The 13,375-nt window shown below is 33.3% G+C and overlaps 1 protein-coding gene and 1 long non-coding RNA gene across 3 annotated transcripts in view; one reads left to right on the top strand and one right to left on the bottom strand.

The window, feature by feature from the left end:
• The window catches only part of cdv3 (carnitine deficiency-associated gene expressed in ventricle 3), a 5,998-nt gene extending 1,270 nt beyond the window's left edge, over positions 1-4,728 (top strand). Inside the window, exons 2-5 of one of the 2 annotated variants that reach the window (XM_055020971.1) lie at positions 671-744; positions 1,573-1,709; positions 1,844-2,006; positions 2,912-4,728. In XM_055020971.1, the coding sequence (XP_054876946.1) occupies positions 671-744; positions 1,573-1,709; positions 1,844-2,006; positions 2,912-3,038 (501 nt within the window). In that variant the 3' untranslated portion in view covers positions 3,039-4,728. Of the gene's footprint in view, positions 1-667; positions 745-1,572; positions 1,710-1,843; positions 2,007-2,911 lie in introns of both variants that reach the window. The other variant, XM_055020970.1, reaches the window with a different exon arrangement.
• Positions 4,729-7,666: 2,938 nt separating this feature from the next.
• On the bottom strand, positions 7,667-10,448 carry LOC129352102 (uncharacterized). The gene is made up of 7 exons (XR_008604851.1): positions 10,328-10,448; positions 9,954-10,010; positions 8,860-8,892; positions 8,749-8,772; positions 8,625-8,652; positions 7,828-7,894; positions 7,667-7,751 (listed from the first exon to the last, which is right to left on the bottom strand). It is a non-coding gene; the product is annotated as an uncharacterized LOC129352102 (long non-coding RNA).
• Positions 10,449-13,375: the final 2,927 nt, after the last annotated feature.

The following is a 13,375-nucleotide window of genomic DNA, read 5'->3' as shown; positions in this document are numbered from 1 at the left end:
TTAAAAATGACTCACTTGGGTTAAGGAGCAAAAGAACTGAACTTTTTCTCCTTAGTTCATTGTCTCTCGAGAATCTAGACAAAATGAAGGTCTTTGTTAAAGCAGCTCAGGTGTTGTTAATGCCTCAGCTGTGCTGCAGACCGATTACCTCCATGTCACTCAGCATTGATCCAGTAATTCATGCAAACAGAGCTTCGACTAAGTATCAATTGAACACAGTGTACTGATATCGGCTGTATTAAAAATTCTTTTATTGGGTAGTGAGTAATGTTCTGGGGGAAATGATTATGGCTTTTTATCAGCTGTAGTCCATAATAATCAAAATTAACTGAAATGAATGCTAAGAGCATAGTGCATAAGTCTAATACATTTATACTAGATACAAGTTAGACCTGTAGAATTGAATTACTGGATTTTTCTAGGAAAATAGACTGCATGTTGCTTGATGTAGGAAGTAATTTGGATCTGATTGGTAAAAGAAATTACAAGATTATTCCTATATTATGGGGTTTTTGTTACTATATTACATGATGGGAGTTTGTAGTTTTGCTGTCTGTAATGATTGGTGAGAAGATCTGATTTATTTATCAATGAAACTGTCTCAATTCTTTATCATATCTCTATGATGTCATTTTGATTTTATATTGAGTGCTGTTTTACTGCCCAGGAGGACGAGGAATGGAAAGAGTTTGAGCAGAAAGAAGTAGACTACACTGGGCTTCGGCTCCAGGCTTTACAGATCAGGTGAGAACAAAGCAAAATGTTTTCAGCTGCTGTTAGCTTTGGATGAATCCTTTTTTCTTTAGAACTTAATTCAGGTAGTTGTTAAAAATGCTTATTAAGAAATAGGACACTCCTGGAGAGTAAATTCACATTGATGAACCCCTGGGTCACTTTTAACATTGAACATGCTTGCTGTCTTTTCATGCCTTCCTATTTACATTTAGTACCTGAGACAAACAGCTTTTTTCTCTTGGACTTAAATCCTACACAACATTGTATATTTTGATATAAATACACTTAAAAATCGCTCAAATTTCACATTATTTAACTGAATATGTCATTAATTTTTAGTTGGATTTCATTTGAGATGTGACAATATCTATGAAAGGTTAGATTATGACCTCTGATCAAAACACATTTTAAAACAGACTTCTTCAAGATCCAGTGACATAGAATATGTGTTTATTACTAAACTTCCCACATTAACTGCATTTAATGATATTCAAAAATCAATGGATACTCTAATGGAACTAACAAAGAAGGAAATAGGGGGTGGGAGAAACAGCAATTGTTACAATAAATCAAAATTCCTATCAAAATTGGACATTTTTCACAGTAACAATAAACTATGTAGATCTGTGAACATAAACATTTCCAACAAAGCCTAAATATATCTGTTTATTTTGATGATTGCACCCAGCCATCAAGTGAGAGACCTTGTGAATGGTAGTCTGAATAACAACTTTCTAGTTTATTGCTTTGTTACTAAATACTCTGGAGTAGGTTGCTTTTTATGGCCCACTATTTAATAACCTGTTAAACAACTGTTGAAATTGTGATTGTTTGCAGTGACGAAAAAGAGGAAGAGGAGTATGAGAAGGAGGAGGTAGGAGAGGATGGAGAGATCATTCTGGTCAGCGGAGATAAAGTGTCCGGTCCCTGGAACAAATCTGGCGGTGCTCCTCCTCCTGCTGCCTCACCTGTGGGTGAGTAAGCTGCTCTCTGTGTAACCAGCAATAAAAGTACATTGACTGCATTTAGGATTTGTCCAATCTAAGATTTTATTACTTTTTTGTTGAATCATACTAAAAGAAATTTTTTTTTTCCCCTGTTGGTGCAGAGGAAGAGGAGGCCCCTGAAGCGAAGCCTGCAGGAGTCTATCGTCCTCCAGGCGCCCGACTGACCCCCAGCAGAAGAGCCCAGAACCAAGGTCCGCCTGAGATCTTCAGCGACACACAGTTCCCCTCACTGCTGTCCACCGCTAAGCACGTCGAGACTCGCAAGTAAGCAGAGCAATAAGGCTGGAACAATTGATCAGACTAATCGTGATAATTGAAATATTCTCTTCTAGTTCAGTAATCAATGAATCGTTAACTGTTGACTAACAAAAGGCCATTTGCTGAAAAAAAAAATGTTTTGCCCAAAACTTGTCAAGTATGAGTTTTAACTTTACCTGAATCAAGTCCACTAAAGGAAAGCTACATTGCTTCATTTTAGGCAATAAATGTTTATGTTCTTGTTTATTAGTATTTGTTTTTCTTATTTAAAAAGGAAAGTGTTTGCCTCACTTAATGTATTTCTAATATTACATTGAAAAAAGATTTGGAAAAAAAGAATAAAAATAAAAAAAGAATAAAAACAAAGTAATTAATGTGCCCCTTTTTAATCAATTAATCATGGAAGTAATTTACAGAATAATTACTAAAATAATCATTAGTTGGCATTTATTATATTGTTCATCATGTGATAAGATTCTTACGAGATGACTCCTATTTTATTGTTATTACATGTTAAAAAAAATTATATTTCCATACTGCCATGATAATTTTTACTATTTTCTCCACAGGTTGTAACAATAACATCACCAAATTTGAAAATATGGTCAAGTGAATTTACTGTGTGCCTTTTAGTGATGAAAATCACTGCTTTATGCGTCTGGTGTCTTAAGGAAGTGCATTGCAAATACGTATGTTTTTTTCAAACACGGTATTTCTATTATTGCTGTGTCATGCAGTCACAGCCAGTCAGCTAGAGACATGATAAATAGTTCTTATTGCCACTGATATTTTCACAAAATATAGCGATAAACTCTAAGTCCATATAACTTACCTCTGGTTGCAGCCCTAATCAAGACGTGGAGGTCAGCTTGATGGTTTCACAGACTTTTATTTGCCGTTTTGTGTTTCAGAGACAGAGAAATGGAGAAGACCTTTGAGGTTGTGAAACACAAAAACCGCGGCAGAGAAGAGACCGGCAGCGCCTCCGTGGAGCACTTGCAGCTCGACAACCAGTACGCCATCCTGGGGGACAAGTAGAGCTGCATTCCCGACCCCCTGCCCCCTTCCTCCCCCAGCACAGTCCCCCCTCGAAGGAAGCTGAACTCCAGCTGTGCTGGCTGCAGTCCTAAAAAAAAAAAAAATCTCCTTTTGCCACCACCCTTTACACCACTCACTCACTCACACGGTCATACACAACACCCCCTGCAGACACACTCCCTTTAAACAATTCACTCAACACGGTTTGGTTGGCAAAACTATAGGATTGCATCAGAAGGGGCTGACAAAAAAGGGGAATAAGGAAACCCGAACGTGCAACGCTGCAGCAACAACAAACAGAGAAGTAGTTGCCCTTTGTGGATTGTTTTCAGAGCAGCAGTTGTGTGGCAGAATTTCTCTCTGGACTTCATCTTGCTTTGACAAAGCCACAGAGGATCAAAGAGGACTTTAGGCACGATGATCTTACAAACTTCTGTGAAAATACCTATTTTTTTGCGAGATCTTTACAACCCAATCACACGTGGTTATATTGAGGTGTGTTTATGTGTTGCGTTTGGGGCTTCACGAGGCGGGGGGTGTGGGATGCTACCGCAGCGGCACAGCTGGTGGCAACGACATGGACTGAGCTTTTTCTGTGTTGCTGTGGTGGTTAAAAAGAGGCGGAGCTAACACCGAGCTCCTCCCACTTTCCTTCCACATACAAGCCAGCCTTCAGGCTCTTTGAATTAGAAACTTTAAGCATTTTTTTCTTTTTCCAGTTCATTCGTTGACGATGACACTGCAAAGATCAACAACACAAAGCGATAAGTTGCATTTCTCATCTAGAGTTTCTATATAAAGTGGCCTTATTGATGGAGAGCGACTGTCATCTGAAGGGTTGTCTGATAGGCCGGTTTCTGCCTCTGGATCGAACCACTTTCATCAAACTAAGAGGGGGGGAATCAAAGCAGGAATGTAGTGCTGTTGTAGTTTGCCTGATGATGAAGATGATGATAACAACTACTAACTCTTTCATATCCAATGTTTGAACTTACTGCTCCTTATTTTTATTTTTCTTCCAACATCTGAGAAAGAATAATTAAAGCTTGTTTCTAATCCTGCATCGTTCGGTTTTGGTAACAAACGCTTCGCTTTGGTTTGACACCAGGAAGTCACAGCCTTAATATTGGGTTTTAATTGAGGCTTTTCATTGGTCATCTGGGGTTTAGTCCTTTTGGAAATCATGGCATTTGTGAATAATTTGACATCTGGAAGCATTCAGTTATTACCATTTGTGTCTCCCCCCCTAAAGTCAGTAATCTTCTGTCACAAAACAGCAGCAACACCAGTTAAAATGCACAATTATTCTTTGGAGGATTAATATTTTGGATATATGCCCCTTGTATGTTCTTCCCCCATGAAACGAAGACCTTTGGATGAAACCAGATCATATCCATGATGAGAAGAAGATGATTATTTTATTTTTCTTTGATCTGTTTACAGAAAAGTAATTGTTAATCTATGAACCCATAGGCTTGTATGAACCCTTCTGTTCCTCTCACAAAAACATCATTAACTCCCATGTGGTCTCATTTTATCAGAGCAGGTGTTCCTGTCTTTCCCTCTTGTGTTTGAGCAGATGATTCATGAATAAAAGTTCCAGCTCTTTGGAGAAATAAGAAAAAGTATTACATAATCTTATACCAAGCATAATAACAAATTAAAAAATAAAGTTTTCTCTAAAAGCTGACTTATAATTTGTTTAAATACATTTTTTCAGCCATTTGACATGCCTCTGCTTGGTTTCCTTTATCTGCTTTTGCTGGTGTTACTTTTATTTTTCGCTAATTCTTGCAGTGAGATCCTGGATTACACAATAAAAACACCAACATTATGACTAGGGAAGAAACAATTGTGATATTTAAATTGCTGACTTATTTTGTAATTGGTTAATATAAACTAGTTTAGAGAGCAGTAATAAAGGCAAAAGTGAAGATATATATAAATTATAGATAATTCAACAAAATTATCTGATTTTTTTGTTTTCACATAATGAAAAAAAATATCTAAATATGTTCTAACTATAACTCAAGTTTATTTGTATCACACATTTCAGCAACAAGACAGTTCAAAGTGCTTTATGTTGTGAAAACAAGTGGAGTAGTTTTAAGTTAACCTTGTTTCATTTCTATAAAACAAAAAATAAATCTATTAAGCTTGTGATAATCCAAAAAATAATTGAGACATTATCTCTACATTTTATTAAGTGAAGCACTGAGAGCTAAACGTTTTAATGTTAAAAGTTTGTTTAGCTGCAGATCCATCCTTTGCTGCACTAAAGGAATGCAATGTTAACGCACTTTAGGCAATGAAATGTTTATTTTCTTATCTTGAAAAGTAATTAGTTTATTTACATATGTAATGTACTTCTAATGTGTAAAAAAGGCTCAAATGAAAAATCTACAGAATGTGCAATTTTTTCATCTGATTGATTAATTATTTGTTACAATTGATTAATCGTCTTGAATGCTCACCCTAATTTGGAAATAGAAATTTGTGTTGCTGCCTTACATGAGAGTGGTCTTTTTGTTTTGCTTGATTGGTGGTGTGTGCAATCTGTTTTCACGTCACCCTTCACAGGAACTAGTTCTCAGTTCAGTTCAACGAATCAGTTCATGTTCACTTATGCATTCTGAACTGAACTGAACTGGGAGTTCCAACATCAACCAGTTCCTCTTTATCAGATCTTGTATGAAATAAAATGTAAAACTATATTCAGTTGTGCCCACAAGTTTTACACACTCGGATGGGATTTCTTGATTTTATAGCCGTTTTTCAGACAACATAAATGATAACACAAAAACTTTCTTTCTTGTCCCGGTTAGTGGTTGGAAGAAACCATTTATTCAAATCATAAAGACCCTGATTTGAGCATCCAGGTTCAGCAAACTGCGTCATTGAAGGTGAGTTAACCTCATGAATGTGTTATTTTACTTTCTAAAAAAAAAATAGTAATTTGATGTTATTTTGTGCCAACGTTGACAAAAGTATCTAGACAATATGTCTGCCATGTTGTTCCAGGCGCTGCATATTGTAAAAGTTTAAAAACAAACTTAATGTCATGATGTTCCCTGCATCGGCACCAAGTTGTAAAATAGCAGTAGTTTAGTTCCAGTCCTACTAGGACACAAATCATTTTATGAATAAGAAAACATAACTAGAGAATTTCAGAAGAAATTTAAGCCCATCGGTTGGAACCAAGCATTTGGAAGTCGTACCAGAGGGACTTGCTCCCAGTTTCCCAATGGGAATCTACCTTCAGGGGACGTTTCAGTTGATTAATTTCTAGGAACTCAGTGATTATGAAAGAATTTTGAGTCTTTTTTCCCTGCATAAATGATCGTCTTCTGCCATAAGATATGGAAATTGGCAGGAGACTGATGGTATGTTTTCTAACTGTGAAGAAACTTCTGTTCTTCTTATGTCATTTTGTTGTTTTTATTTAATAATTTCTAAAATAAATAGATCAAATAAAGACTCTATTGTCACAAAGGTTGATCAAATCTAACTTACTTTAATCGCTCTTGCGCATATACAAGTAGGCCACAAGGTGGTGCTGTTGTTCACCGAGGAAAAAAAGTTTCTCTAAGCGCGGGAATAAAAAGCAGCTTTCATTTAAACAATTTAAGATAGTTTCTGTAATAAATGTTCATTACTTTATTATCTGGAAGTGGGATTAATTTATGTCAAAATACGTTGCATGTGTCTGTTATAATTTTGTGAATGTTTTGTTAGAGCTTGCTTTATTTTGCAGTTTCTTGTCAGTTTAGAGTGATCCATGTTTTAGTGTCCTGTTCAGCTAATGCCAGATATTGTTTCTGGTTCATCATATTTCTACTCGTTCTGTTTCCTGGTACTAATCTGCACCAAAATGCAATAAATAACTGCGTTAAACAAGTAAACAATTTCATACATGAGTGATCACATAACGTTCTTTTGACAATATCAAGACTTTTGGCTTCTTTTACTTTTCAGAAATAGTCATATTTGCTGCCTAGCAAAAAATAATTATCCCCACCTTGGATTGATTTTTTTAGGCAACACCTGATGCATTTAAATTCGAAAGCCAAGTTTAAACAGCTTGGATTTGGAAAGCATGTATAAAAATGGGAATATTATCAAGACAAATATGTGATTGTAACTTAGCAGGAACTGAATAAAAAAAATTGGTTAATTTTGTTTTCAGTGCCATCTGCTTGAATCTTTCAGGTGTTTTTCTTTTTTTTTTATCTTCCTACCCCAAAGCAATGCAAACATTTTCATCCCTCATGACTCACTGTGATCCCACAGTTCAGTGCTTTCTGCTAAAACTGTGTTTTTGTACTTTGCATTAAAAGAAGAGTAAACTGATTTCAACACTGTTTGTTCTTCAAAGAGTCCAGGATAAAAAAGCACCGGCTCAGATTGGGGATAAAGGTTCATAAAAAAGCCTCCAAAAATTTATTTTTCTTTTTGAAAAGAAAACGAAAAAAAATAAATATATATATATATATATATATATATATATTTATATATATATATATATATATATATATATATATATATATATATATATATATATATATAATTTTTATTCCTACTCACAGCATTTTGTTAACAACTTACTATATGTAAATAAATGTCACTCATTACATTTAAATGTTTTATTTAAATTCATGGCTTGAATTTAGGAGCGTGTATTCTTCTCCATGGTTTTCTTTTTCTAGTGTTTTTCTGCAGAGATGAGATTAAAAATCAGATTAAAATACTTTACTCTGTATGTTAATACTGAATTGTGGGCAAACATTACCTGGTCCAAGTCTCACTTTGTTGAGAATGGAAAACATTCAGTCAGACGGATCAATTTTTTGTCGGTTCTGGAATGTTAAATACAAAAACCCCACATCAATTTCTCCATAGATTATGCTTCATAGTTTTTTAATGACAGAAAAAATTACTTTATCTTCAGAATGGCACTTTCATTCATAAAAAGACCAATAGTAAATAGAGATTAATAATTTAATATTTACTGAGATACAAAAGAGATAATAAAGAAAAAATGCAGTCTTTTTGATAATAAATTATATGGCTGCAATAAATAAATAACCAAGGTATGATAATTGTGAATGGCGAAGTGTCACTCAGCCATTTTAACAACCTCATAAAAGATGACAAATCAATTTATAAAAGTTAAACCTACCCCAAACATTTAACTCTTGCTACAGCATAAGCCTGGGTGTATTTAGTTCAATAATTAATTAAATAGCTTAATTAAATTAATTAAATAGCTGAAATAGAACATTTAAATTTATAAAATAAAGCTATAAAATTTAAAGTTTGTGTTCATTAGAAACTATTTTGAATCTTTTTCTCAAAAATCTTACTGGACATCATTATTTTTATAGTGTATAAACAGATTCTGACTGGTTAGCTGGTAAATATAGCCAAGTAGTTGGTAGAGCTCAGTAAAGCTTTAAAATAGACTTTACATCATCTTATTTATTTGCATTTTAGATTCAGCAGATTAAGGTTAAGACTTTCTTTTTTCGTCTCAAAATACTTCTTACCTGGTTTTCATCAGGTAAGAAGGGGGAAATCTAATCTTACCTTGAATTGGAATCCGTATCCCTTCCAACTAAGAAAAAACACAAGAAAAAGACGTTATATTCCCCCAAAACATGCAGAATATTGACTTAATGTTAATATTGGAGCACAGTCTACATGCACTTACTTTGACTTCTGCATCTGTTGTCTCCTAAAATAGAAGATAACATTTCTAATTTGGCCTCATCAATTGTAAACATTATGTTTTAATAATTTGGTGAAATCCAAGTTTACCTACATTTTTTGTTGTGTTGTTGGTTTCTACTAGGTTCTAAAACAGACAAAGAGGAAAAAACAGAAGAAAAACTATATATTTAAAATATGTAGACACGTCGCTTTACTAGAATATTGTTTTAACAAATAGACTTTACATTTTGATCAAAGTAAAGTAATCAAAACAATCAGTCCGTCTGGGATGTTGCAGTGTTTTCTGCTGATTGTTGCAGCCTAAAATGTCAGTATGAGGCAACTTTTTCAAAAAGTTGCAGTCAAAGTTTCCCTTTTTAAGCTTTATTTTATTTTATTAAAAGCCCCACAAGATGATGCTGGAATCCACTTTTACCCAAATCGTATAATTAAAACAGAGTTACCCCTAATGCTGACCAAATATATGGAAACTTTTGAATTTAAAGAAAGTACAAAAAACATCTCTAAAGATGTTCTGATTTCCAGCCGACCTAAAACAAGAGAAATTTGGTCTGATTTAACTTCAGACAAATAGAAAAGTATGTGCATGTTTTTTTTTTTTTGTTTTTTTTTATCATTATTTGTTGTGTAAATATCTCATTTCAGCTGTAGAGTTCTTCCCAAAAAAAAAAACAGTCAATACTGGAACTGAATCAAAAGATTTTTTTTGTCAACATTTGTATGTGCTGCCTTATGCAACCAGATAATTGCAGCTTTTTTTATTTTTCCTTTTGTATTTTCCCTTAAATTGCACATACTAGATTTAAAACAATTTTCCAAATGATTTTAATAGTTTTTTGCTCTCATTTTGTACATAACAAAAAAAGTTGTTTTTTTTAGAATGAATTAAAGAAATTTTGACCATAATGTGAAATATGTGTTACTTTCTTGGAGGTTAGATTTCAACAATTGTTACTTACAAATCAAAAGTTTTGAAAGCAATTCAATTCATTTTGACTCAAATGCTCATTTTTGGGAAAAAAATAACATTCATTTTGACAAAAGAGAGCAGAGGCCACAAAAAGAAAGAAATTAAATCCTAACTGCTGTTACAGTTTTGGCTTAACAACCTACATTTGCCACAATAATGACAATAAAAAAGATTAAAGATTTAACAGTAAAATTAATTTCTGGTGTTCTACCCACAGTAAAGTTGCTGGTGTTGTTCACTCCTTCCAGCGGCACACAAGAACCTGGAAGTCCCTGAAAAGGTATTTAAATACAAATTAGTGTGTTTTACTAAACAAGTTTGATTCTCTTTATTTTTTATTTTTTAATTGATGAACTCTCAAGCAGCATAATCATTGATAATTGATTTGATTTGAAATAGAGCTCAGCTTAATTTAAGAATAAGAAACAAAAATTAAACGTTAAGAAATAAAATTGAGTTAAAAAGAAAGAAAACTTTGTGAAGCTGTAATTTTCCTACAGGGAAATTATGTAGGAAATTAAACAAGAGCAAATCAGAACTATAATTTAGTTAAACAATAAGAGGTGTGTGTGTGTGTGTGTTTACTTACAAATGGGCATGGACTTGCAGTGACGTATGCAAAGAGACAAAGGAAAAGTAAAAATCCTCTCATGTTGAAAACTTTCTGTCTTCCTGCACATCTGCTGTTTAGTATCAGTGCAGGGAGGTTAAATTAGATTTACCTTTTTACTTCCTACCAAAGTCCAAGTCAGGTTTTTTTATTGATTTTTTTTTTTTTTTTGCTCCTGAAAGTCAAACATGTTCTCTCTGAATAAGCAGACTCCATGTGTTTGACGATCAAACTAAAAGTTTTTAACTCAGAGCTCTCGTTTGGAAGACGTTACGTACAAAAAATCACTTTAGATCAATGTCTCAGTATTTTCATAATAGTTTTTAGCTGATGTGTAGTTTTTATAATTTCTTCTTTTTTTTCCCAATTTTCATAAAATAAATTGACTTTTGTTGAAATTTAAATTAATTAATTCACTTGTTATGTATTTTAAATTAAGCTTAATTTCAAATTAACTAGTTATTGTGCCTTTTTCTGAGAGTTATGATGATCTTTACTGGGTTTCCTGCTCAGTTTAAATTAATTTTGAGGTCTGGTGTTTGACACATCAATATTCTTGCAGACAAAGCAAAGCCAAATGTGAATAATCAATTTTAAACTTACTTGAACCAACATTATCAATAACAGCTGAACTTTGTCTCCCATGCATGAACACTCAGGTCACTCATCCCTCACCTTGAGGAAAAACCTGCTGCTCTTTCTGCTTGCAGTATCCAAGGTTTGTCTTTACTCAACATTAAATGTTCACCTCTGAATAGAAAAAGCTCACTTTAAGTTCCTCACACACCAATTTGTTCCTCTCTGTAATAATTTTACAAACAAATGGATTGAAACAGAACAAATATCAAAGATAGATTTCACCCTCTATCACAAACAGTTGATGCAGATTATGATTTTTTTTTCTTTTCTTTTGATTTTAATTAGGTCAACTTCAATGATTTAAGCTGTAACGTGTAACGTGGTACAGATATTCATCTTTTAATAATAGGTTTTTAATTTCATAGTAACTAGAATCACATCTATTCGGCTAATTTTACTCAAAACCAGACGTCAGTGCTCCGGGATGTGCTTGTTAAATAATTTTATGAAACTTTTCCGAATGTAAAAGTATTTGAAAGAGGATTTATCCAAATCCTGCTTCACTATTTTCTTCTTTTTCTCCTTTTTATTTTCTCACCTGGAATCTTTTCTTTCAACAAGTGCAGGTAAAATACATATATTTTTTTGTTTACTTCCGTTTAAATAACATTATTTTGACGTGCATGTAAATCTAACTTGAAGATTTTGGCCCACATGACAAAGTTTGCTCTATACCAAGCAAATAAACAGCATGAAAAGCCTGTTTATTGCTCTTTTGCAATTTAAATATTGTACACAGTAATAAAAAAAAATGATGATATCTTGTGTAGCTCAGATTCATCTCTTTCTATGTAATGCCAAAGTTTGAAACTGGTAGCTGTACGGTCACATATGTCATCTGTGGTGAAATATTTTCATCTGAATTTAATATTTGAAGAGCAAATTGATTTTTTTATTCAAATATTAATCAGTTTACAAATGTCTAAATAAAATTAAAAGTCAATTTCTCTGTATCAATATAAATAATACTTTTAGCAAAATTAGCCTTAGATTTGAACCATTTTATAAATTATACTCACACCCATGCCAGACACAGAAACAAATAAAACTTATTTCACAATAAATGTTTATATTTTATTCAGAGATGACTGCAGCCTCTGAAGGAAGATTCATGGTCTTGTTCATGTTTCTGGGTATATTTCTGTAAGACCTCAGCTTTGCATCTTCCACTGGTTCTGCTATTTCTGGAAAAAAGAAAAAAGATATTTTCTTTGTTCATTTCCACTTGTGCAGATTTTACAGATCAGTTATTTTCTATTATGTAACACAAACGACAGCTGGGAAACTTTCATACCTGCTCCTCTTCTTTTGTTGTTGGGAAACTACCACTGTTTTTTAGAGGGTGCCAGATGCTGAAAGCCTGTAAGTCACAGTAGAGTTCAGTTAAAACATAAACCATGAATACGTCTCTAAATAACAATAGATCATCAAACGTTGCTTTATGCTGCTGATGTTTGTATTTACCTTTGTGGGTTTAGGTTTTGGCGGGGCTGCACTGGGAGCCTGAAAGTGCAGCAATAATTATTTAAATTAAAAAATATTATCTCTTAAGTCCAGTTCTAACTAAGGGTGTCATCATCTTGGTATTTGAAAATTTCAACTTTAGATTTTATAGTTTTTGCTATTTGGCGCCTACATGATCAGTAGATAATAATTATAACCTTTTGTTCATTTTGGGAAAATCAAAGACGGTTTTCAGTAAAAATCCTGTTACAATTATGATCACAGGTAAATAGAAACACTGGAGGCCCAAAGTGTGGCGCAGGGGCCATTTGCAGTCCTCTGGGATAATTTTGTGAGGCCCATTTCAAGACCAGTGAAAATTTAGCCTTGTGGTGACATTTTTTTATTTTTTACTTTTTAAATGTTATACACAATATAATTACCCTTTTATTCAATTTTGAGGAAATATGTTTGTTTTGGGGGGTTTTCTGGGAATAGATTGAAAACATTTTCAGGAACAACAAAGCAAAAAATATTTGAACCAAAAGTTGAGGCAATTGCACACCTAGACAAACGTCAGGGACTCTTGGTGTTCACTTATTAAAAATATTGTATGTTTGATTTATTGCTGAGTTAAAAATAACTAGTTAATTTAGTATTTTTTAAGCTGGGGTGTTTGGGGTCTACTTTAAACTTGGTCATTTTCACCAGCAGTGCAAAAAGTTTGAATATTGTTGTTTGTTTATATTAAAAACTGTGAAAATTAATTTTATATCATTTACAAAAGTAATTATCACTTTTGTAACAATTTGATAAATGGAAAATAATCAATTTAGTTTTCAACTGAAGAAATCCCAAATGTTCTCCCAAAGAATCCGTCCTGAAAAACATTGAAACAGTAACGATATTTTCTGTAAATACTTACAGTTGTTGAGTTGGTTGTGG

Source organism: Poeciliopsis prolifica, unplaced genomic scaffold, assembly GCF_027474105.1.
Source record: "Poeciliopsis prolifica strain line A6 unplaced genomic scaffold, Auburn_PproV2 SCAFFOLD072, whole genome shotgun sequence".
Taxonomy (NCBI): Eukaryota; Metazoa; Chordata; class Actinopteri; order Cyprinodontiformes; family Poeciliidae; genus Poeciliopsis; species Poeciliopsis prolifica.
Note: the sequence above shows the minus strand (reverse complement) of the source record. Positions and strands in the feature narration are given on the sequence as shown.